Source organism: Lithobates pipiens, unplaced genomic scaffold, assembly GCF_037356315.1.
Source record: "Lithobates pipiens isolate NorthernLeopardFrog02 unplaced genomic scaffold, aLitPip1_a1.2 Scaffold_23, whole genome shotgun sequence".
NCBI lineage: Eukaryota > Metazoa > Chordata > Amphibia > Anura > Ranidae > Lithobates > Lithobates pipiens.
In genome coordinates this window covers 177,574,995-177,601,407 of record NW_027507785.1, presented here as the reverse complement: position 1 = coordinate 177,601,407, position 26,413 = coordinate 177,574,995, and the positions used below count along the sequence as shown (strand labels likewise).

The 26,413-nt window shown below is 41.9% G+C and overlaps 1 protein-coding gene across 1 annotated transcript in view; it reads left to right on the top strand.

Annotated features, from left to right (window-relative positions):
* The window catches only part of COLGALT2 (collagen beta(1-O)galactosyltransferase 2), a 148,679-nt gene that overhangs the window by 69,645 nt on the left and 52,621 nt on the right, over positions 1-26,413 (top strand). Inside the window, exons 2-6 of the mRNA XM_077452656.1 lie at positions 4,697-4,807; positions 14,254-14,371; positions 14,643-14,777; positions 16,464-16,668; positions 26,043-26,162. Of these exons, the coding sequence (XP_077308782.1) occupies positions 4,697-4,807; positions 14,254-14,371; positions 14,643-14,777; positions 16,464-16,668; positions 26,043-26,162 (689 nt within the window). The remainder of the gene's footprint in view (positions 1-4,696; positions 4,808-14,253; positions 14,372-14,642; positions 14,778-16,463; positions 16,669-26,042; positions 26,163-26,413) is intronic.

The window sequence follows — 26,413 nt, the reverse complement described above, 5'->3', positions numbered from 1 at the left end:
GAGGTGAGGGCTGTGGATCTGGGGGTGTAGAGGTGAGAGCTGTAGATCTGGTGGTGTAGAGGTGAGAGCTGTAGATCTGGTGGTGTAGAGGTGAGAGTTGTAGATCTGGGGGTGTAGAGGTGAGAGCTGTGGATCTGGGGGTGTAGAGATGAGAGCTGTAGATCTGGTGGTGTAGAGTTGAGAGCTGTAGATCTGGTGGTGTAGAGGTGAGAGCTGTAGATCTGGTGGTGTAGAGGTGAGAGCTGTAGATCTGGTGGTGTAGAGGTGAGAGTTGTAGATCTTGGGGTGTAGAGGTGAGGGCTGTAGATCTGGTGGTGTAAAGGTGAGAGCTGTAGATCTGGTGGTGTAGAGGTGAGAGTTGTAGATCTGGGGGTGTAGAGGTGAGGGCTGTGGATCTGGGGGTGTAGAGGGGAGAGCTTTAGATCTGGGGGTGTAGAGGTGAGAGCTGTAGATCTGGTGGTGTAGAGGTGAGAGCTGTAGATCTGGTGGTGTAGAGGTGAGAGCTGTAGATCTGGTGGTGTAGAGGTTAGAGCTGTAGATCTGGTGGTGTAGAGGTGAGAGCTGTAGATCTGGTGGTGTAGAGGTGAGAGCTGTAGATCTGGTGGTGTAGAGGTGAGAGCTGTAGATCTGGTGGTGTAGAGGTGAGAGCTGTAGATCTGGTGGTGTAGAGGTGAGAGTTGTAGATCTGGGGGAATAGAGGTGAGAGCTGTAGATCTGGGGGTGTAGAGGTGAGAGCTGTGGATCTGGGGGTGTAGAGGTGAGAGCTGTAGATCTGGTGGTGTAGAGGTGAGAGCTGTAGATCTGGTGGTGTAGAGGTGAGAGCTGTAGATCTGGTGGTGTAGAGGTGAGAGCTGTAGATCTGGTGGTGTAAAGGTGAGAGCTGTAGATCTGGTGGTGTAGAGGTGAGAGTTGTAGATCTGGGGGTGTAGAGGTGAGGGCTGTGGATCTGGGGGTGTAGAGGTGAGAGCTTTAGATTTGGGGGTGTAGAGGTGAGAGCTGTAGATCTGGTGGTGTAGAGGTGAGAGCTGTAGATCTGGTGGTGTAGAGGTTAGAGCTGTAGATCTGGTGGTGTAGAGGTGAGAGTTGTAGATATGGGGGTGTAGAGGTGAGGGCTGTGGATCTGGAGGTGTAGAGGTGAGAGCTGTAGATCTGGGGGTGTAGAGGTGAGAGCTGTAGATCTGGGGGTGTATAGGTGAGAGCTGTGGATCTGGGGGTGTAGAGGTGAGAGCTGTGGATCTGGGGGTGTAGAGGTGAGAGCTGTGGATCTGGGGGTGTAGAGGTGAGAGCTGTGGATCTGGTGGTGTAGAGGTGAGAGCTGTAGATCTGGAAGTGTAGAGGTGAGCTGTAGATCTGGTGGTGTAGAGGTGAGAGCTGTAGATCTGGTGGTGTAGAGGTGAGAGTTGTAGATCTGGGGGTGTAGAGGTGAGGGCTGTGGATCTGGAGGTGTAGAGGTGAGAGCTGTAGATCTGGGGGTGTATAGGTGAGAGCTGTGGATCTGGGGGTGTAGAGGTGAGAGCTGTGGATCTGGGGGTGTAGAGGTGAGAGCTGTGGATCTGGGGGTGTAGAAGTGAGAGCTGTGGATCTGGAGGTGTAGAGGTGAGAGCTGTAGATCTGGGGGTGTATAGGTGAGAGCTGTGGATCTGGGGGTGTAGAGGTGAGAGCTGTGGATCTGGGGGTGTAGAGGTGAGAGCTGTGGATCTGGGGGTGTAGAAGTGAGAGCTGTGGATTTGGGGGTGTAGAGGTGAGAGCAATGGATCAGGGTTTTTAGGTGCAGAGCTGTGAATAAAATAGGAGCGTGTGTAGAGGTGAGAGCTATAAATTGAAGGGGGGTGCAGAAGTAAGAGAGCTTGGATGGAGGGGGGAGCTTTGCATTGGAAGTGCAGAAGTAAAATATGGAGAGGGTTGCATAGGTGAGCTGTAGACATGGGATTCAGGGGTGAGCTGTGAATGGGAGGGCAGAGAGGAGAACTGTGGATGGGGGAAGGAGGGGGCGAGACACTGAAGTGAGCTGTAGATGGGTGCTGCAGAGGTGATCTGTGAACAGGGGTGCAAAGATAAGCAGTGGAAGAGTGACAGTGAACAGTGAATGGTTACATCAACCTTTTCAACACAGAGGAACCCTTGAAATAGTTCTCTGGTCTCTGGGAACCCCTTCTAAAAATTTGAAATCTACAACTCATGATACATTAGTGTGATGGTCAGTGGGAAGAATGGTCCTTACATTTGTGGTAATTGGGAAGAATTACCTGCTTACAGATAGCTAAAAAGATCAATGGTGTCAGTGGGAACTTATCTGAGAGGTAGAAATGGCCCAATGCTGAAGGAATCCCTAGCAATCTCTGGAGGAACCCTAGGGTTCCACGGAACCTTGGTTGAGAATCACTGGGTTACATTGTGGGGGAGGGGAGGGGGAAATGCTTGAGTGAGGGGTCATTTTTATGCAAACTGAAATTTACTGGGGGGAAAGCAACACTTACAATGTTCAGTGGTCACACCATACAGGGTGCAGCAGTCAGGATTTTGTAAGATGCCTTGTAAATTACATATTCCTGACTGCCATACTTTGTATGCTGTGCTATATGTTACATATTATTATTCATAATTTATATAGCACCAACGGTTAGTACAGTGCTCTACATATAGCTTGTTTACATATGTTACATAAAAATGGCCACTGGACTGTACTTCTGAATGCTGCTCTCTATACAGTGGGGTAAATGCTACATATTCCTGAGCCCTACACTATATTGAGATGCACATTACATTCACTCTGTACAATATGTAGCGTATGATACAGCATACGGATTTCAGCTGTCAGGATTATGTAATGTACAGCACATTACATATTTTGAGAGGGTTTGGACATTGCTCAGGTTTTAATATGTAGTTTTTGTATAGAGAGTTATAAACATAAGTTCTTTGAATGTTTGGCGGTGTCTAGCTCATTTTGTGTCAACCCTGGTTCTTTGTTCTGACTAATTTAGTGGGATGTCCATGGTAACTAAGTGAAACCACAGTAGTGAGATAATATATTATTAACGACACCTCTGAGCAGTGGTCTAGCAATCTACTCTGTATGAAAGAGATCATGAATGTTTCCATGTATATTTGCTACCACCCTTTCTGTAACCAATAAGAAGAGAACAGAAGGGATATTTTGGCCAACAACTTTTGGCAGGAGAATGCAACACTGAATAAATTAGGAGAGCTTGGGAAAACATTTTGTGGTGTGTCCCTCATTTGCAGTATAGCACCTGCCTGGAAAATTTCACAACCAAACGCAGAGAATAGTCATTCTGTGTTACATTGTAGTCCACCTTTAGAAAAACTTCACTTCTCACTATTTCTCAGCTGTAAAAATTCTTCTGTTCTCCTAAAGTCTTTTAATTAAAAAAAAAAAAAAAAAGAGGCAAATAACTGGTCACTAAACTCAGCTATGAAGTGTCCTTGTAAATCTAAAGTCAAAATGTGTTATTTTTTATTTTTGGATAGAGCGGCAAGACCCCCTGACAGGTTTTTATTTCTAAATAATATATGAATCTGCCGCGCTATACTATCCAATCCAAGTGTTCAAAATCTATGTACAGAAATGCATATGCAGTGTTACAAATGCTATTCCATGTAATCAAACAATACTGCGCATCATCAAAAACATGCAATGTTACACATCAATTGTACAAATATCTATGCCTTATAAACAGTATATTTTTATACCAAAATGTGAAATACAATTTATATTTTTAATTACTTATGTGCAGTCCATAAAGTGCACTAAGGTGACTGATATTGTGCCAGCAATGTCCTTATATTATTCAATTGAAGTAGATCTGTGTGAACAAGTGCTCCAAACTCCAAAGGGTGTCACCACTCCCGTGCCCCCCCCCCCCCGAGTAGTTATTCTCGCCTCAGGGCGTGTGACTACACAATTAAATTTGGTCAGTAACGTTGTTGAACCACCCCTGGGTTCTGTGATATAAAGACTTTGCAGATTCCTGAGCCATTCTTATGGTATATCCTCAGTACATGTATAAAGAGATAAGCTTCATAGTGCTTTAATGTTTAAAAACACATTTATTTAAAAACTTCTTATACAGGGTACTCACACATCCGAGGTGCTTATAGCGCACCACACTATATCCAGTAGATCTGTATATAATCTAACTTCAACCGTATATCCGTTCATTTGCCCATGGCGGCTCGTCCAGAGAAGCTGCCACTGCCTACACCATCCAGTCCCCTCCCCAATGCGTGTCGACACAGGGATCACGTGTCTTCCTCTGTCTGTGTCCCCCTATGAGGAGAAAGCTTGAGGTAGGGTGCTGTTATGTTTTCAGAAAGCAATGTGTAGCACCCTGATTGCCCCTCCTATGAGTCATGATCTGCCTGCATTTCATAGAGATGCATAGAGAAGACACATAAGGTATGTAATGAAAACAAACAGAACAGTTTAACCTAAAATGTTAATTTACATATTGATGACGGCAAAAAGGAAGGACCAAACAAGACAAACAAAAACATATTAAACTTCTGCTTTGAAAAATAATATGAAGCAATATGTCAGAGAAAGCTACAAGTAATCATTTTGCTATAAAGTCAATAATTGGATGTAATACTATACATAATGCTAAGAATCAAATGAACATACAACTTGAAATGTGCAATCCTATAAAAAAATTGTGTATTTCATTTTTCCTAGGGCAGCAACTGATCACAATATTGATAACACTACAGCCGTATTACGGGAATGGTTAAAGAATGTACAGAAACTGTATCATTTTGTGGAGTGGAGGCCTATGTCAGAACCTCAGTAAGTATTATTATTGTTCAAAAAATATTATGATTTGGAGATATTGCAACAATACACTAGGCCAAAAGTATGTGAACACCCCTCCAAATTATTGAGTTCAGGGGTTTCCAGTTGATGTTACTATTAATTATACATTAATATTACATTAATTATACATTGTGTAATACAGACATTTTAGACAAGTGTGTGCTTCCTACCTTGTGGCAACGGTTTGGAGAAGGCCCTTTTTTGTCTTGGCATGACTGTGTTCTGTACTCAGTATCAGGTTCATAAAGACATAAACAAATCAAACTTTAGAGTCCTACAAAGTCCAAACCACTTATCCCTATAAACATGTGTGGGAGCTATTCAACTTTTAAACACCAACACTAATCAAACTCAAAATGGATAATGCTTAGCCCCTACCTATGTATAATGAGTTAAATATATTGTGGGATTCTACTATTGGATCTATATCCTAAAGTCACATGTGCTCCCACACAAAAGGGATAAAACAGAGAGAGACAGAGATATATATGAGTGTGAAGGTACTCCCATTCGCATACAAAATCGACCCTTATTGCAAAAAATATAAAAATCACATATATCACAAATGTGATTGGTAGGGGTTGAGCATTTTCAATTTTGAGTTTGATTAGTTTTGGTCCATATAGCCATGCTATGATGAATTTGGTGAGGAGGAACTCCAGTGGCCAGCACAGACTTCTGACCTTAACCTAAATGAAGACCTTTGGGATGAATTGAAACACCAAATGTAAGTCGGGTCTTATCCAACATCTGTACCTGACTTTAGAAATGCTCTTTCTGTTGAATAAAATAAAAAAAAAGAAAATAAAAAAAGGGCAGCGCTTAACCAATAAATATTACTAAGACCATTGAACAATTAAAGTACAAAAAGTGCCAAAAAAACCTGTGAAAATAAATGCACAAATACTATTAGGAATAAATCAAGTGTTTAGAAAAATATGAAAAATTATATATTCAAGTGTCCATATATAGTGCAAAAACAAAAGAAAATTGTCCAATGTGTGTGTAAAAATAGCTGAAGCTTGATTGCTTAATCAAATTGTATTTGACCACGTGGACCCGTCACCTCTAAACACCACTTAAAGATGGAGGCTTACCAGATCCCCAGTGACCCCCCCTGCTACGGGAGGTCAAACTGCGCAAATTGGATGTCAGATCCCACCATAGACGTCCAGATGTCCGGATGCCAGAGATTGTCCCGATCTTTCGGATGTTTCACAATCTTCGGATTCACACGGCTACTCACAGCCCAGTATCTTGGTTATGGTGTTCAGCTGCTGATTTCTTTATTGGTTTTTGCCAAGCGCGGATTTTTTTCTATTTATTCTTTCTGTTGAATGTGCACACATTCCCATAGACGCACTCCAAAATCTTGTGGAAAATCTTTCCAGAAGAGTGGAAGCTGTTATAACTACAAATGAAGCAACTTCATATTAGCATGAATAGCTTTTGAAAGGGATATCCAACAAGCTTGTATAGGTGTAATGGTCAGTTCCACAAACATTGGCCATATAGTGTACAAAGCCCCATATGAATCTAAAAAAAAACACACCACCATACAGCTTCTTATCACTTGGCAAGATCCTCATTTTTAATGCTTTTGGGTTTAGTATGTACCATGGCCTGTAAATAGTGATTCAAGTATTAACCCCCTGGCGGTATTCCCGAGTCTGGCTCGGGGTGGAAGTTTTATACCAAAAGCAGTAACCCTGAGCCAGACTCGGGACCGCATTGCTGAATCCAGGAGGAGGTTTACTTACCTTCTCCCTTGGATCCAGCGATGTCTCCACGCTGTGCGAGCGGCTCGTCCTCTGCTCGATTCATCACGGAGCCGATCTCCGTTCCCTGCGAGCGTTGCGACACACGGGGACGGAGATCGGCGCCAAATTCAAAAAGTGAAACACAAACATTATATACAGTATAATGTAATGTTACAGATTACATTGCTGAATGTAATTATTTCACATCCCCTTTGTCTCTAGTGGTCTGCCCAGTGTCCTGCATGCAGTTTTATATTATAAAAACTGTTCTTTATGCCTGGAAACTGGATATTGTCCATAGCAACCAAAACTGTCCCTGTACATCAAAAATGATTTTAGACCAGCTAGAAAACGGCGATAATCAATTGTAATCACTTGCAGAATTGAGCGATAGCGATTTGTGGGGAGATCCGTCATCAAATATTAAAAAATAATGACAGTGACAATTCTGCAACTGAGCAAATTTCTGTGTTTTTGATTTGATTAAATTATTGAATAATTTTTATTATTGTTATATTATTATTTGGTATAATTATTTATAGTTATTTATTATATTATAATTTATGATTTCATTTTTCTAACTTTATCATACCCAGGATGTCTGCTACACTCTGGTTTGGACAGATTTAAGCGAGTTATTCCTAAGAATTACAGGACTACAATATAAAACGCCAAATTTTCATGCAAAATAATTGTACCTCTTTTAGCACCTAAAATCCGAAATAATCGTACCACCAGGGAGGTTAAGAGCTCCAGAAGCAAAAGTTAAAAACTATATTATTTCATCCTCAGTGTCCCCAGGCAAAATGCAAACTTGAGTCATACATTTCCAGTGTACAACTATTTACTGACTTTTTTTTTTTCCATAAATTTGTGCCTGTAGCAGATATTGAACCCAGATGACATGCTGCTCCCGTGGCGTCTGGGCAATAAACTAGTGATTACATACAATGCAAGTTTTTTATGAATTGATCCCTACACAGCAAACAATTTCCCCTTTGTTGCACAGTAGAGATACAAAAAAACACAGTCACTTCCAGTGCTAAAAGGTCTTCTGAAGTAGAGGGCAACAGGTATAGTAGTAGTAAAATGGTATCCCAAGACTGAGTAGATTCTGCCTTCCTCAAATGGGGTAATCCAAAGGAAACTACACGGCCTCGCTCTGAGGAAGGGGGTGTGCCCCCGAAACGTATCAGCTGTACCCCCGTGTTGTGTTTCTGTGTATGTCCATACACTTTGTATTTTTATGGCTTATTGACAGTTGCACTTTGTGAGTATCCACTTTTCTAATACATTTTATGCTATTAAATTATCATAGGTAATGCACTAGGTGTGCACATCTTCCATTCTGTTTTACTTCCATACATCTGTAATGGCTGGTATTGTCTAGAGTAGCATAATGAACTTTCTTTCACAGTCAGGTTTTTGAGGGCAGTATAGGGGGGATTTACTAAAACTGGAGCGCACAAAATCTGATGCAGCTCTGTATAGAAACCAAACAGCTTTCATTATTTTTTCTCAAAGCTTTCCCTTGCTGGCGGTATCATTCGTTCTGGTTTTAGGTGCTGAAAGCGGTACAATTATTTTGCATGGAAATTTGGCATTTTATATTGTAGTCCTGTAATTCTTAGGAACAACTCTCTTAAGTCTGTTCAAACCAGAGTCTAGCAGACATCCCGGGTATGATAAAGTTTATAATATAATAAGTAATAATAAAAATTATTCAATAATGTCATCAAATCCTAAAACACTGAAAAAGGGACACTTTTTGGTTTCTATGGACAATCACCAAATTCCAGCCATAAAAAACAGTATTTATAATATAAAAGTGCATGCAGGGCACTGCACAGACCACTAGGGACAAAGGGGGTGTGTATTTTTTTATACAGTACTGTAATCTGTAAGATTACAGTACTGTGTGTGTTTTTGGTGTACTTTTACTTTTTTGAATTGGGCGCCAATCTCTGCTCCCATGTGCCTTAACGTCGCAGGGAACAGAGCTCGGCGGCACTCGGGCACTGTGTGAATCGAGCGGAGGACAGCTCGATCACACAGCGCGGAGGACATCGCTAGATCCAGGGGACAAGATAAGTAACTTCTCTGTGTCCTCCCTGTATCCAGCGATGCGATCCCGAGTCTCGGGATCACCGCTAGGGAGGTTAATTGAACAAGATAAAGCTAGAACGTGATTGGCTACCATGCACGGCTACACCAGATTTTGCACTCTCCAGTTTTAGTAAATCTCCCCTATATTTAACCTGATATTTACTAGTACATTTTTCTTCCAAATACAAAATATGATTCTAACTATTTAATGATTCTAAGTAGATTTAACTATTTTTAAATTTGAACTCCAAAGACCCCCCAAGACGGAAGAAGACCCCTGGAGCCGTGCAATAAATTCTTTCAAACCCTTGTGTGTTGTGTTTTGTTGAAATTTTTTTCACAGGTGAATGGGTAGGGGTACATTGTACCCCATACTCATTCACATAGGGTGGGGGCCAGTATCTAGGGGCCCCCTTATTAAAGGGGGCTTCCGGATTCCGATAAGCCCCCCTCCCGCAGACCCCGACAACCAACGGCCAGGGTTTTCGGGAAGAGACCCTTCTCCTCATCAACATGGGAACAAGGTGCTTTGGGGTGGGGGGGCCGCGCAGCCCCCCTTCCCCAAAGCACCCCCCCATGTTGAGGGCACGCGGCCTGGTACGGCTCAGGAGGGGGGGGGGCGCTCGCTCGTCCCCACCCCCTTTCCTGACCGGCCGGGTAGCGTGCTCAGATAAGGGTCTGATATGGACCTAGGGGGGAGCCCCATGCCGTTTTTTCGGCGTAGGGCTTCCCCTTTAAGCCCATACCAGGTGAAGGGGTCAGCGACGTGTCAATCTTGCCGCGCTCAAAATGAACTTTTCCGTGCGGTAAAAAAAGTCCGCCGGAGCCCACACATGGGCGCATTGTCCCCCGGATAGTTTGATCATGTGTACGCGGCATTAGTGTCAGTGTAGGTGCCATTGTTAGAGACAGTGGGGGTTATTTACGAAAGGCAAATCAACTTTACACTACAAGTGCACTTGGAAGTGCAGTCGCTGTAAATCTGAGGGGTAGATCTGAAATGAGGGGGAGCTCTGCTGATTTTATCATTTAATCATGTGCAAGCTAAAATGCTGTTTTTTCTTTTCCTTGCAGGTCCCCTTCGGATCTAAAATCACTATACTTCCAAGTGCACTTTCAGTGTACTTTCAAGTGCACTTGCAGTGCAAAGTGGATTCGCCTTTTGTAAATAACCCCCAGTATGTCAGTTAGTGACACTGTGTCAGTTATTGTTAGTGTTATATAGTGTCAGTTAGTGGTGTTGTAAATGTCAGTCAGTGTTGAGCCTAGCACACACGGTACTAATATCGGCCGGCATTGGCTAGTTCAATAGAAACTAGCCAACATTCAGTAGCCGGTCCAGTAGAAGCTAGCACTGATCAGGAGGCAGTCGTTATACCTTTTTTGATCATGAGTCTTCGACGGAAGCTAGCTTCTGTCAATGGCTCATGACCAAAAAAGGTCTGCCGACCGGCTCCCTATCAGTGCTCGTAGCCAATGGCTGAAAGCGCTGACCGGAGTGTTCTAGCGGGCTGGGGGGGGGGGATGGCTGTCCCCCTGTCAGAACACAAAAGCTCAGCAGGGGAAATCGCTGTACTAATGTTGGATTGTTAGTACAGAGGTTCCAACCTGAGCTGGCAGTAGTAATGTCTACTAGCGTTTAGTGTCAGTGTTTCAGTTAGTGTGTCAGTCAGTGTTGGTGGCAGTTAGTGTCAGTGTATTTTAGGTAAGAAAAAAAGGATTTATAATTAACCCCCCGGCGGTGTTCCCGAGTCTGGCTCGGGGTGGAATTTTTATACCAAAAGTGTTAACCCCAAGCCAGACTCGAGACCGCATCGCTGTATGCAGGAGGACGCTTACTTACCTTGTCCCCTGGATCCAGCGATGTCCCCGCATTGTACGAGCGGCTCATCTTCCGCTCGATTCATCACAGAGCCGATCTCCGTTCCCTGCAAGCGTTGCGACGCACGGGGATGGAGATTGGCGACAAATTCAAAAAGTGAAACACACACATTACATACAGTATAATGTAATCTTACAGATTACATTGCTGTATGTAATAATTTCACATCCCCTTTGTCCCTAGTGGCCTGCCCAGTGTCCAGCATGCAGTTTTATATGATAAAAACTGTTCTTTCTGCCTGGAAACTGGAGATTGTCCATAGCAACCAAAACTGTCACTTTACATCAAAAATGATTTTAGATCAGCTAGAAAACAGCGATAATAAATTAGAATCACTCTCAGAATTAAGCGATAGTGATTTGTGGAGAGATCCGTCATCAATTATTGAAAAGTAATGACAGTGACAATTCTGCAACTGAGCAAATTTCAGTGTTTTTGATTTGATTACATTATTAAATATTTTTTATTATTGTTATATTATTATTTGGTATAATTATTTATTATATTATAATTTATGATTTAATTTTTCAAACTTTATCATATCCGGGATGTCTGCTACACTCTGGTTTGGACAGATTTAAGTGAGTTATTGCTAAGAATTACAGGACTACAATATAAAACGCCAAATTTTCATGCAAAATAATTGTACCGCTTTTAACACCTAAAATCTGAAATAATCGTACCGCCAGGGAGGTTAAAGTGGTTGTAAAGCTCACGGCTTTTCACTTTAATGCATTCTATGCATTGAGGTAAAAAATCCAGTGAGACGGGAGTGGGGCCCACACGGTTGTACCACCAGGGAATGCGGCTTTCCGCGGGGGTACTTGATTAAGAGGAGGGACCTGGAGCGCCGTCTGGGCACCCCAGAAGAAGAGGAGTGGGGTTGCTCTGTGCAAAACGAAACAGAACAGGTAAGTGTAGGCATTTTTGTTATTTTTATTTAAAAAAACAAGGGTTAACAACCCCTTTAAGTGTCAGTGTCAGTTTTAATGTCAGTGTGTTTAGGGTAGAGCCCTACTATGAGTACAAATAACAAATCGAACACATATGTGGCATCACTGGGATTCTCTGGATTAGGAGAATTTATTTTTCACGGTTTTTGGTCATGGTAATGACATAAAAATATAAGGCTAAAATTTTAATAATATTTAATATACTATTTTGGGCCAGTTTTCCATTCATAATAAAACAAAATCAGGGGATCTCCATTACCATTTACCACCAAATGAAAGGCCAATCTGTCCTGAAAAAAAAAACCTAGGCAAAATCCACCTGTATATATTGTATACCAGCGGTCATCAACCCTGTCCTCAGGGCCCACTAACAGGCCAGATTTTATATATTACCTTGGGGAGATGCAGACTAGAATCCTGCAATCACTGAGCTGCAAATCATATCACCTGTCATGTATTTCAGTTATCCTGCAAATCTGGCCTGTTAGCGGGCCCTTGATGACCGCTGTTGTATACAATGCAATGATACCCTGTTTCCCCAAAAATAAGACCTAGCGTGATTGTCAGTGATGGCTGCAATATAAGCCCTACCCCCTAAATAAGCCCTACCCTGTTTCCCAGAAAATGAGCCTAAGGGCTTATTTGGGGGGTAGGGCTTATATTGCAGCCATCACCGACAATCACACTAGGTCTTATTTTCGGGGAAACAGGGTATGTACAATTTTAACACTTTTTAAAGTTGCAAAATTAAAGGTTTGCTTTGACCCTGGTTATGAAGGGGTAAATGTCTTTTTAAAATGCATCTAGTGTTGTTCTTGAATTCAACCTGATATACCCTATAAAAGTAGGATAAAGCAGAGGTGAGGTGCTACTACCCAATAAGATGAGGGAATTTTTAGAGCGGCCGAGTGCGGAAAGGCAGTCGCACAGCTGCAATGGAAATCATGAAAATAGGTAGTCCGCAACTCCTTGTTTGCTCTTTAAAATCTTCAAAATGTATTGGTTCTCCATAAAAGACACAGTGGGTTGTTTACGAAAGGCAAATCCACTACAACTTCAAGTGCAAAGTGCACTTGAAATTGCACTGAAAGTGCACTTGGAAGTAAAGTCGCTGTAGATCCGAGGGGGACATGCAAGGAAAATAAAAAACAGCATTTTAGCTTGCACATGATTGGATAATAAAATCAGCAGAGCTTCCACTCATTTCAGATCTACCCCTCAGATTTACAGCGACTGCACTTTCAGTGCAATTTCAAGTGCATTTTGCACTTGTAGTTTGCAATTGTAGTGCAAAGTGGATTTGCCTTTCGTAAATAACCCCCACTGTGTCAGACAGTAAATGTGAATGCGTTTCAGCCTTATAGGTCTTGTTCTCTACCCTATAAAAGTAGCGCTCTGCCCAATAGCTGGAGGGACAGAGCTATGAGCCAATCACGTGTGCTGCATTCAAATGTGCTAACAAGTATTATGCTAATAGGAGGAGCAGGGTAACCACTTCAGTCTTCTGGTGCTCCTTCACTGTCCAGTCAGCAACATGGGAATGAGTAGAGAACACCACTGTATTTCTAACAAAGTAACAGAGAAAGTAGTTATCATCTGCTTGGCTGTACTATTTGGCAGAGTTGGAAGAGTCATCACTCACAGACCGTATGAGTCAGTAGGGCTTCAGGTGAGAAGAGACCAGGAGAAAAAGAGGAATAAAAAGCCACAAGAAAGATCTTTCTAAGCCCTTGTAGACACGGTTGGAGATTCCGACGGAATGTGTCCTATCGGACCATTTTGTCGGATATTCCGACTGTGTGTGGTCTCCATCGGACTGTTTCCGCTGGAATATCCGACGGACCAAGTTTTCCAACTTGCCGGTAAAATTTTCTGACAAAATGCTCCGATCGGACATACTCCGATCATGTGTAGCCTACTCCGACGGAGAAAGTGCCACGCATGCTCAGATCAAATTCCTAGACCAAAGCTATTGGCTACTAGCCTGAACGTAGTCCCATCGTAACGAAATAACGTCATCACGTTATGTACAATCAGATTTTCCGACAACTTAGTCCGACCGTGTGTATGCAACATCACTTCTGGACCTCTTCCGGAATTAATCTGTCGGAATTACTCCAACGGATTTGGTTGTCGGAATCTCCAACCGTGTGTACAAGGGCTAAGAATAGTGTTCAGTTGTACATCTCAGAAGTGAATGAACAAAAATACAATCCTTTGTCATGTAAAACAGCCCATTTGTATGTATTTTGTGTATTTATTTATTATTGTGTATTTGTGTATTTATTTATTTGTGTATTTAGCTATTTCCATGACGTTCTATTTCAATCAAACATCCAGCCAAGCCAGTGGTTACATATAAATCATATATTAAATAATGATTAGTTTCCAGTGCAAAATCCAGACATAGATACTTTGCTGTAACTTTATTATTAAATGCTATGTTCAGGCCTGTAAAAATTCTGTAATAAAAATACAATATTCCTGTACGTGGTACGTTGAATGATGTCATAGCCAGGTGTTCTCCAGGAACAAGTGCAGCATATAAATGAAAAGTATAAAGCTCAGGAGGATTGCTGGGAATTTTCACATGACTGTTGTTCACAGCTGCAGTTTGCAAATATACTATGTACACAACTCTTTTTTAATTTAATAATATGAAACTAATAATTATCAGAAAGCCAATCTTTGAATCTCATATTTACTCTCTTTCTGTAGATCTTATACTGATGAATTTGGACCAAAGCACTGGCCATCTTCCAGATTTATCCATGTGATGAAACTTCGCCAGGCCGCACTCCTCACTGCAAGGGAAAAATGGTCTGATTATATCTTAGTAAGTCACTTATTGAAAATTTGTCATTTAAAGTTATTAAAATGTATTGGTTCCTTTTGGTTTTATTTGGAGCAGACTATAAATCAGATTTGGCTGGCAAAGTGTAATATTATACAATTAACCTTTGCTATCATCAGTTATAGTAATAAAAACATTGATCAACTCTTAATATAAGATAACTTAAAATATGTTTATGAATTTTAAAACAGATTTTTTTTAAATTCATGTAATATGTGTTTTTATTTATTTTCTTGCGTACTTTTTTTTATAGTACATCGATGTAGACAACTTTATAACTAATCCTCAAACATTGAATCTTCTGATTGAAGAAAATCAAACCGTTGTGGCCCCTATGATGGAATCTCGGTCATTATACTCCAATTTCTGGTGTGGTATGACACCTCAGGCAAGTATCAAATTATTAAGAAAATATGGCTGACCACTGCACTGTATGAAAATTTTCAAACATTTAAAAACAAAACTTTGTTAAGATTTGTTATAATATGTGAAGGTTTTACCGTAAACAAATTGGTTTCTATGTTATACAGAAGTGGTCTCCAATCTGTGGCCCGGGGGCCAGATGCAACCCTCTGCCTGCCCTTATCTGGCCCCAGGGAAATTTCTTCTCCAGCTGACACCAATGATGGGGCATTATTCCTGTCCCTGACATCAATGATGGGCCACTATCCCTTCCACTGACATCAATGATGGGACACTATTCCTCCCGCTAACACCAATGATGAGGCACTATTACTTCCACTAATACCAATGATGGGGCACTATTCCTCTCACTGACACCAATGGCGGGGCACTATTCCTCCTGCTAACACCAATGATGAGGCACTATTACTTCCACTAATACCAATGATGGGGCACTATTCCTCTCACTGACACCAATGATGGGGCACTTTTCCTCTCACTGACACCAATGGTGGGACACTATTACTCTCACTGACACCAATGGGGGGCACTATTCCTCTCACTGACACCAATGGTGGGGCACTATTCCTCTCACTGACACCAGTGGTGGGGCACTATTCCTCTCACTGACATCAATGGTGGGGCACTATTCCTTCCACTGATACCAATGATGGGGCACTATTCCTCATACTGACATCATTGATGGAACATTATTCCTCACACTTATACCAATAATGAGACACAATTACTCCCACTAAAACCAATGGTGGGGCATTGTTTACTTCCACTGATGCTGGGGCATTTTCTATTCCCAATGGCCACATTCCGGCCCCCCTGAAGTCTGAAGGACAGTAAATCCTTTGTTTGGAAAGTTTAGAGACCCCTGTTATACAGCAATGAAATATAATCTTTGAACTGTAAATCACCCTGTTATTATTTTTCAATAAAAAAATTAGATCCTAAGCAAACACTTTTTTTACATGCTATAGGTTAGACATTTGTAAAATGAATAGTACCATATTTTAATGTTAGACTTTCTCTGTTCATGAAAATGACTTTGCGGTGGTATAAGGTGTTACAGAAGCCATGTGTAGCAAAAATCTAGGTGGCACAATCTACACTTCCATGCACGATAATGCAGCATACAAAAAGTTAGATATTAAGATATTAGTTAGTAGTAGAAGTTATATATTGAGCTTAAGAAAACATTTAGTTACCTATACACATTTATAGAAATGTGCTAAGATACTTGCGTTGTTAAAGTCATCTGTATTTTGGGAAAATGCACTGGGAAAGGTTTAGCTAATGGAATAAAGACTGTTTAGTTAGCACAAAGAATGTTCCCTTAGAGACATAGGGCTCCATATACAGTATAAAGTATTCACTTAGCTAAGTGAACAATCTCTATTAGTCAGTGATTCATCCCCATTGTCAAACATTGTGTAGCTGGTGTACTATAACAAAGGTTGTACTTATTTGTAATTGCAATTTGAAACTCATATTTGCCTGTTTCACTGCATGTAGCACAAGTACCTGCTAATGCCACCATGGAATAACACGGTTGATAGAGACAGAATGGTGGATTTATTATTTTTTTTGAAAAAGATAAACTTATTTTAGTGTATAAGATAAATGTAACTAAAATCTTATTCCTGCTGTAATCTGTTTTAAGGGTTATTATAGAAGGACTCCTGAGTATGCTCTCTTAAGAGAATGGAGGAAAACAGGCTGTTACCCTGTACCAATGATCCATTCAACAATGCTCATTGACCTTCGAAAAGAAGCATCCCGAAATCTTCAGTTTTATCCTCCACATCCAGACTTTACTTGGTCATTTGATGACATCATTATATTTGCCTTTTCCTGCAGACAAGCAGGTATGTGTTTGCACAGTAATACTTTGACACATATACAGGCCTATTCAGTAAGTCAATGGAAAAACAAAGTGCACAGTAAGGTTAGCGGGTACACTTATTAAAGAATCATGTCATCAAGCTGATAGGTTCCTGGCTTGCACATCCTTGCTGAAGAAGTAAGATAGTGGCATCTTCTGTTGCTTCAACAGAGCTGGACAACAGCACCGTACAAGGAATATACAATGATAATAAAAAAAGAATTGTTTTAGCACAGATAAATATATAAAATAAGTCACCTTGCACAAAAATAAAAATTAAAACTTCAACTGTAGTTTCTTGAGAAGTGGGAGAAGATAAAATTTTTGGTTATACAAAACCTTTTTTACAGTTGGTTGGCATATCTAAGTGCCTCACATACTTGTTATTAAAGTGGTTCTATGAGGTGCATTAAGGTAAAAAACATTGGGGGTTATTTACAAAAGGCAAATCCACTTTGCACTACAAGTGCACTTGGAAGAAAAGTCGCTGTAGATCTGAGGGGGACATGCAAGAAAAATAAAAAAACAGCATTTTAGCTTGCACATGATTGGATGATAAAATCAGGAGAGCTTCCCCTAATTTCAGATTTTCCCCTCAGATCTACAGCAACTGCACTTCCAAGTGCACTTGTAGTACAAAGTGGATTTGCCTTTCGTAAATAACCCCCAATGTTTTTTTTACCTTAATGCATTCTATACATTAAAAGAGAAGAAAGTTTCCCCCCCCCCCCTTTTATACTTACCTAGGTGTATGCAACATGGGACCGATGCTGCATCTGTCCCCCGTCGTCTCTACACTGAGAACCGAGCCATCAAACATCGCCGATGGCTCAGTTCTCTCAGGTCCCCAAGATGACACCTGTCAATCAGCAGCTCTCCTCTCTGCTCCTCCATGCTCACTGGAGCGCTGAGCTGTGGAGGGAGCAGCATCTCAGGCTCTCAGCAGCTCGCTGTGAGGCTGAGACAGGCATCAGTCCAGGCACCTGGTGTATTCAGACTTCAATGTCGTGATGACGCGGTGCCTGGACTGATTCCAGTGATGTGATGAATGCAGTCTGAAGTCTGCTCTCTGCTGAAAACGGGTCACAGGAGTGCAAAATAAATTGCACTCTTGTGACCCAACGGAGAAGCCCAGCCATACAAGCTCAGGCTGGAGTTCTCCTTTAAGGGTAAAAAACCTTCTGCATGCAGCTCCCCCCAGGCCACCCTAAATACTTATCCGAGCCTGATCTCGATCCAGTGATGTGCACAAGCGCGGCTCTCCCTCTCCTCATTGGACAGAGAAGCAGCAGTGGGAACCATTGGCTCCTGCTGCTGTCAATCACAGCCATTAAGGAGAGAGAAGGAGTGGAAGTGAGCACACGCAAGTGCCCCCAGAGCAAGCTCAGGAGGTAGGAGGAGCCAGGAGCACCAGTGGGAGACCCAAAAAGAGGAGGATTAGGGTGTATTTGTGCAAAACCATTGCACAGAGCAGGTAAGTATAACATGTTTGTTATTTTTTATTTAAAAAAGTGCCTTTAGAATCACTTTAAACCAAATGTTATTTAACAAATGACAACTAGGGATGAACTCCTGGCTTAATACAAATATAATATAAAGTTGCAGGTTTTTCTCCCGTTACTCTATATGTAGCTTCTTTTTTCCTGTTATTGGTTGTTGACGAAGCAGCGGGTGCCAGCATCTGGCAGTTCATCACCTGACCATATTCATTTATTGGCCGTGAACCCCCAGTCTTGTAAAAAAAAAAAAGAGCCGGGGATAGTTAAAAATAATGTGGGCTTTCCCTCATAAGTTACACCAGGCCCTTCAGGTCTGGTGTGGATTTTAAGAAGGAACCCCGTGCAAGTATAAATATAAAAAAAAGGGTTATGCACCTCCCAGAAATCTACAAATCCACCCAACCACCACATACCTTTATCAGAGCATTCTGCCTTACTGGCCAGGAAAGGGGAAGGGTGGTGTGCAAAAGCCCGCCCCCCTCTTCCTGAACCATACCAGGCTGGTGACATGCCTTCAACATGGGGGGGGGGACCTTGTCGGGGGGAAAGCACATAGTTCACATGTTGATGAAGTGTCCTCCACCATGCGTGTTTTTGTGGGGTCGTATTTTGTGGGCCCCCCCATTAACATTTATATCAGACCCTCATCTAGGACAATGATGTGGTATAGAAGAATGAAATCCCCAATCACTTTAAAACAGAAGGAAGTGGCTGGGAGCTCTCATTTGCCGGCAATTTAACCACTTGACTTCCGGAAGGTTTTCGTGACCAGGGCATGCTATTTGGCACTGCGTAAATTCAACTGGAAATTCTGTGGTCATGCAACACTGTACACAAATTATATGTATATCATTTTTATCACACAAATAGAGTTTTTTTTGGTGGTATTTGATCACCGCTAGTTTTTTTAAATTATTATATAAACGAAAAATAGACTGAAAAAAAAACATTTTCTACTTTGTGTTGTGTTTTACAAATCTAATTTGTTCATAAATTTAGGGAAACATGTATTATGCTATGTCTTTGGTAAAAAAAAAAAAATCCCAATAAGTGTATATTATTAGGTTTGTGTGAAAGTTATAATGTCATACTATATGGTATGTATTATTGAATTTGCGCAACTATGCCGCTATACTAATAAGGATGGCGATCAGCAACTTAGAGTGGGATTGCGATAGTGTGGCAGGAAATCTGGTGTTAACAGACACTATCCGGAGGGTCACTAACTGACATTGACATCGCTAGTTACACAGTGATTGGTGATAATACTGTACACTGACAATGTACTAATGACACTGGCTGGGAATGTGTTAACATCTAGGGACAATTAAGGACTTAACTGTGTGCCTAACAATGTGTAATGTGTGCTGCTTTTACTTTACTATCTGGCTGTTTTTTTCTTTCTGCTTGAAACAGCCAGATTGCTATGCACAGTACACAGAGCTGTGTGTTTTTGTAAACACAGAACTCTGTGTGTGTGATTGGACACAGCCAATAAACACATCCAATCATAGCATGGCTCGGCAGCGGGTACACGCATGCATGTCCCAAACCCAGAAGAAGGTCAATCACGTACGTATACATGATCGTGCTTGTACCTGCCGCCCACTCGCAATATATTTACTATGGGTGGTCAGCAGATACTAAAACACTTTTTTCTTTGTAAATATCAGTTTTACTGTAGTAGGTTGTATACACTGTACAGATGCTCCACTTTGCAGTCAGGGGCAGGACATCCCTGGACATGTTATTTAAAGAAAAAAAAAGGAAGGGGAAAGAAAAAAAAAGAAAAAAAATTGGGGAAAAACAGGCAAGAAGCGTATACATATTATTACATATATCCAACGTGTCACTGATATCAGGAGGGTGTACAGTGAGTAAAGTACAGAAATTTCAAAACCGGAGTCTGGAGTAACAGCGTATGTAGAAGAGGACAAGAACAGGTATAGGGTGATAACCGCTGCCAACCATATGGGTCTTCCAGACCTCTGGCTATACTCCCAGTGAGGGGCAAACTACTCATCTGGTAACATAGATTCAAGGTTCCTTACATGCAGGTGTCGGGGTCTCGTAACCAACGATCCCATATTTTGTAATACTTGGTCGGCCATTCTCTGTTAATATACATAACCTTTTTATATGGTAAATTATTATTGACCTCCACCTTCCACTCCACCAGCCTAGGGGGTATGGGATGCATCCAATTCCGGGCAATAACTTTCCACACTGAGAACAATGTCTCATGCAGGAATGTCTTTGTGTATTTGTCTGTGGTATCTGGAAGCATCCCAAGTAAGCATTGTTTTTAGTCCAATGTGACCGGAGAGCCCATGTGATCATGTAGAAAGGTGACAACTTGCGCCCAGAGGCCTTGTATTTTGGGACACGACCATATTAAATGAAAGAATGTACCCACCTCCTTCCCACACATCTGACAGAGGGTAGATTGAGAGCTTCTATATCTGGCAACCCGCAGGGGGGTGAGATATGCCTGGTGGATAATATAAATTTGAGTCAGTCTGTCAGTGAGTTTGGGTGAGACAGCCTTACAGGATTCCAAAGACTCCTCCCATTCCACATCCTCCAGAGGGCCTATCACCCTTTCCCAACGAGGTTTGAGTTTGTATGCCAATTTGGTGGAAACTGGGGTAGTAAGCATGTCGTAGAAGGACAAGGTTAATTTACGGGGATCAGAGCTCTTGATTATGGCCATAAGTGCATTAGGGGTAAACTGTGGTGCAGATTCCGAAAACTGAGCCCGAGCTGCATGTCTCATCTATAGAAATCGAAAGAGCATGGATCTGGGAAGTGAAAATTCTTTGCTAAGCGTGGCAAAGGTTTTAAAGGTATAGCAAGGCCTGTCTGTTGTCCCCTGACCCGCACCGCTAGAGCCCATCGCCAGCGCGTAAATTGATTCTCCAGTGCGTCGAGCCCATCTCGGGCAGAGCAGTTGGAGAAACCGCTCCCTGTCCGTCTTGTCAATATGATACAGTTGGGATAATTGTGAGGCGATATAATAGAGATTAAAATCGGGAAGGGCAGTGCCCCCTAGGTCCGTGGGGCTTTTAAGCGCCTGCCAAGCTAATTTGTGTCTGTTGGTTCCCCACACAAAGGGTTTGAGCAGGGCCTCAAGGGATTTAAAATGCTTCAGGGGTAAGTACATCGGGGAGTGCCAGAGGATATAGAGTATCTTGGGTAAAAGGACCATTCTAATAAGATTTATTCGACCCCAAATCCCCAGCGGCAGACGGACCCAGGCCCGTAGTTTGGATTGAACGTGGGAAATTAGAGGGCTTAAATTTAAAGGTGTATAGTCCGCTGGGGATCTGGAGACACATATCCCCAGATACTTAATGACACTGACTCGTTGTAATGCCAGACTGTCCTGAAATTCATTCGGTGGGAAGCTGTCAGGTGGAAGAATTTAGGACTTCCCCCAATTGATTTTTAACCCAGAAAAGGTCCCAAATCTCTCGATTGTCTGAAGAGCCGCCTGCAGAGAGGGGCCTGAGTCCGCCAGGTATAGAAGTGTGTCCTCAGGATACATGCTGATCTTTTCGGTTAGGGCGCCATGGCTCAGTCCCCTGATCTCTGGGTTAGCTCGGATGGACATGGCCAAAGGTTCCGCGGCCAGGGCGTATAATAGTGGTGAAAGAGGGCAGCCTTGTCTCGTGCCTCTGTTGAGGTCAAACATTCAAGACGGCCAGCCATTGGCCACCATCCGGGCCATGGGCGCCTGATACAGCAGTTGAACCCACTTGATGAAACCTGGTCCAAAGCCATATCCCTCCAAGCAGCTCCAGAGATAGCTCCACTCCACCGAGTCGAACGACTTTGCCGTGTCCAGTGTCACCACCACCCGTGACCCAACTTCCCGCGTGCGTAGCCTGCAGGTTAATAAACAGTTTGCGTAGATTAAAGGATTTGTTGCGGCCTGGCATGAAGCCTGCTTGATCTACATGTATGAGGGACAGAATGACTTGGTTTAATCAAAGGGACAGTACTTTAGCTAGTATTTTTATATCTACTTGCAGTAGGGAAATAGGACGATAGGATTTGGGGTAGCCTGGGTCCTTCCCAGGTTTGGGGATGAGGACTATTGTCACTCCCCGCATGGAGGGGGGCAGGGTGAAGGTTTCAAATAGCTGATTGAATAGTGCAAGCAGTTTGGGAGTTAGTAATTCTCTAAATTGGGAGTAAAATTCAACAGGGAGGCCATCAGATCCAGGGGATTTGGATCTAGCAAAGCTGGAGATCGCGGCGTCTATTTCTTCCGTGGTAAGGGGTGCCTCAAGTGAATCTGTTTGTTCTTTCGTAAACTGGGGGAAGGTAATGCTGTGAAGGAAAGTGGTCCGTACGTCTGTCGGGTCTGTTGTTTTATATAGATCCGCAAAAAACTCTCTGAACTTAGAGGTAACACTGCGTGGGTCCGTGATCTGACTCCCCCCCCGGGCTATGTAGGGTTATGACAACTGGGGGTCTGTCTTCGCTATGCACTAGGTATGCGAGGAGCTTGCCTGCCTTTTCACCATATTCAAAGAGTTTCTGCTTAGTAAAGAAGAGCTTTTGATGAGCTTTCGTATACTGGAGTTGAGTCACCACTCTAGTCTGCATTTTAAGCTGGGCCGCCGTTGCTGGGGTGGGATTGGCCACGTATTCCCGTTCAGTGGAGACTAGCTCCGCTATTGCCCTGTCGAACACTCCAGCGGAATCTGTTTTGATTTTGTTTATGTGTGAGATCAGGGTAGTACGGGCGTACATTTTAAATGAATCCTATATTGCAGCAACAGATGCTGTGTGATCATTTTCCAAGAAGTATTGCTTCCATTGGGTGATGAGCCCATCATCCTCTGGAAGCAGTGGGAGCCAGAACGGGTTAAATCGCCATGGTCTTGGTGGTTTATCAATGGGGATGCTGAGGGTGGTCCAGTACAGACTGTGGTCAGATAGTAACCTGGGCATAACGCTGTTTCCAGGATCCGTGGAGCTAGGGTGTGGGATACAAGAATGAAATCTATGCGGGACATAGAGTTGTGAGTAGGAGAGAAACAGGAATAGGCTCGAGTGTATGGGAAGTTGTGCCTCCATGTGTTTACAAGATGAAAGGTGGAGATGAGTTTAGAGAATTTAGTCGTATCAGCTAGACGTCGCTGTAGTCTATCCAGGGCCGGACATAGTGTTGTGTTAAAGTCACCTAACCAGATCGCCGGTATTGTGGGGTTACGGACATAAAGGTAAAGCCATCTAGGAGCACTGTTACACTAAAGGGAGGAGGTATGTAGAAAGCCATGAGAAGGAACGGTTCACCGTAAAGCTTAGCATGAAGAAATACATACCGATCGTTGGGATCAGTTAGAAGTTCACAGAGTTCAAAATGTACCGATTTGGCTATCAATAAGCCAAGAGTACTTTTAAATGACTTTTTTTATTTAGAAATTTCATTTTGTGCAGGGACTGTTGTAAACATGGGAAACATGCACCACTTTACAGGCATACGATAGACAACCCCCAGGTATGAAATTTAAAGGAATATTTCACTTTTATTGTTTCACTTTAAGCATTATTAAAATCACTGCTCCCAAAAAAAAAAAAGTAAAACTTTTTTTTGCATGAATACATGTCCCCTGGGGCAGGACCCAGGTCTCCAAACACTTTTTATGACAATAACTTGCATGTAAGCCTTTAAAACTAGCACTTTTGATTTTTCATGTTCGTGTCCCATAGACTTTAACAGTGTTTAGGCGTTTGAACAAATTTTTTGCATGTTCTGCTGCGAACCGCACTGGGGGGTGTTCGGCTCATCCCTAATGGCAACCCTTTTAAATGCAACATCTTTTCAAACACATCATAAATGCAACCTAACTAAAATGCTTTACAAAACAGGGGATTTTTATGTTCATAAATCCTTTAATGGAGAAGTCCAGCCAAAGCTCGTTTGGTTGGACTTCTGCTATGGATCACAGGAGTGCAGTTTGTTTTGCACTCCTGTGACCCGTTTTCAGCAGAGAGCGGGCTGAAGTCCACTGTCTGCTGATGTCAGAAGTCAGTCCAGGCACCACACGTCATTGCGACAATAAAGTCAGGATCCCCCAGGTGCCTGGACTGACACCCGGCTCAGCCTCTCAGCGAGCCTCTGAGAGCCTGAGCCAGCTGCCCCAGCCACTCCACAGCTCAATGCTTCAACGAACGAAAAGGGAGCAGAGAAGAGAGCTGTGACTGACAGTCTGCAGCTCTCTGCTCATGGAACTCTGAAAACTGAAAAAATGTACTTCTCTTTTAAAATTACACTAAACTCTGGGTTAAAAAAAAAATATATATATAAATTCTATTCAAGTTGTATTTTTAACTTAAAAAGTACCTTCTATTGCTCTCAACCCCCACCAAATCTGCAAATTCCTTCCAAGTCCTAGGAACTCTTGACAATGAACCATGAACATGCACTGCTCGTTCCACACAAACAGAAGTGGGATGGGGGGGGGGGGGGGGTAGGGGCAGAAAAATACAATAGGAAATCATTTAATGAAAAAGAAATTACAGGACCATTAAGCAGTGGGTGTGTATGGATTATTTTTGTTTAGTGTCACATATGCACGTAATTTCCCATCCATGAGAGAAAATTAAAAAATGTTATTAGAAATGTACTGCCACCTTCTGTATGTTTGTAGTCTTTGCATGCTACTACAAGTATATTGATATTGATATTACAATATCATGAATGGTGTGTGTATAGGCTGAATGAGATAATACAATCAATACACATAAATGAAACAGCAAGTATAGATGGATGCATAGAAAAATCACGTAGAGTAATCAGGGTTTACCTACAGACAAAGGAATCCCAATGCAATTATTGAGTTAGAATGCCTTTTTTTCCCTTGACAGAAAACCCTACCATTTATTGAGTTCCTCGCATCGCTGCCTTTCAGTGAACTTACAATATAAAAGAGTGCCCCTTCTGAAGAGGTATTGGGTTCTCTAGAGGTGTAAAAGGAAGTTACATTGATGACGCAGGGTTCATTGAGTGTAATGTAACAAATGTATGAATTAATTGCCATACCACTGCTAAAAAAGTCTAGATATGACATTATACTAGTAAGGATCAGGGGGGCAATTCTACCTAGTTCCAACATATTTTTTTGAGGTTAGTACTAAAAAACTGGTAGGCACTCATTAAAATTTGTGCCATGATGACAACCTAAGTCCACCACTTAGCAACACAGATGATCTTTCTAAACTTGCGGTACTCTATTATTGCACTTTGCATTGCAGCTTTACCTTTTTGCACTGCTTTATTGACTAAACCTAATGATTTGTAATGTCTTAATGTCTAGCCCCAGACTAAAATGGTATGATGAAAAAAATTTGAATTATAAAGTGCACTCTATGATTGTAGAATGACTGGTGTTATGATCCTTAGAATAAAAAAAATACAATTTATCCAGAATGGTGGCCAGTGAAGTGTGCACCGTATGAGGGAAATTGTGCCACAGAACTCATAAAGTCTTTATGGATGCCTGCCAGAATTTTCAAAAACAACAGAAGTGGCTATATTGATCTGAACTTCAATTGGAAAAAAATACAATGTCAAAATATCCTCCCAAGAGCAGCTAGGGAGTACATGTATTGAAGCACAAGCTTTGATACGTTTTTATTACAATTGCAGGATTATACGAGATTTTGGCTTTATTGTTTGTTAAGTCTGTTTCACCTAGGTGTAAGATTTTGTCCCCTTAGCATGAACATTTACCATTTGCAATGCACAAAATAGCATACATTTATGAGGAACCTAATCATTTGTGGACAAATGTTTATATTTTTAAAACTGTATACCATTTGATACAGATTCTGTCTTTTTTAGGAATTCAGATGTATATATGCAATAAGGAGCATTATGGATATCTTCCTGTACCTCTTAAACCATATCAAACTTTAGAAGATGACATTGAGAGCTTTGCTCATGTCCTTACAGAAGCAATGAGTAAGTGAAGAGTGAATGAGTAGAATATAAGTAAACATCATCGATTTCTGATGAGTTCCAGCTCGAGGGTAACCTAAGGTGATCACATGTTTATGTAAAACTGTTGGCTACAAGACAAATTGTATGATACCCATACAGCTCATTGAAACAACACCTCACTTCTACTGAAAGTGCTAAAAGTAAAAGCAATTTTCTCATATATACCTGCTTACCTTCAGTATGTCATAGATTAAAGCAGAGAAAGTGAGAAA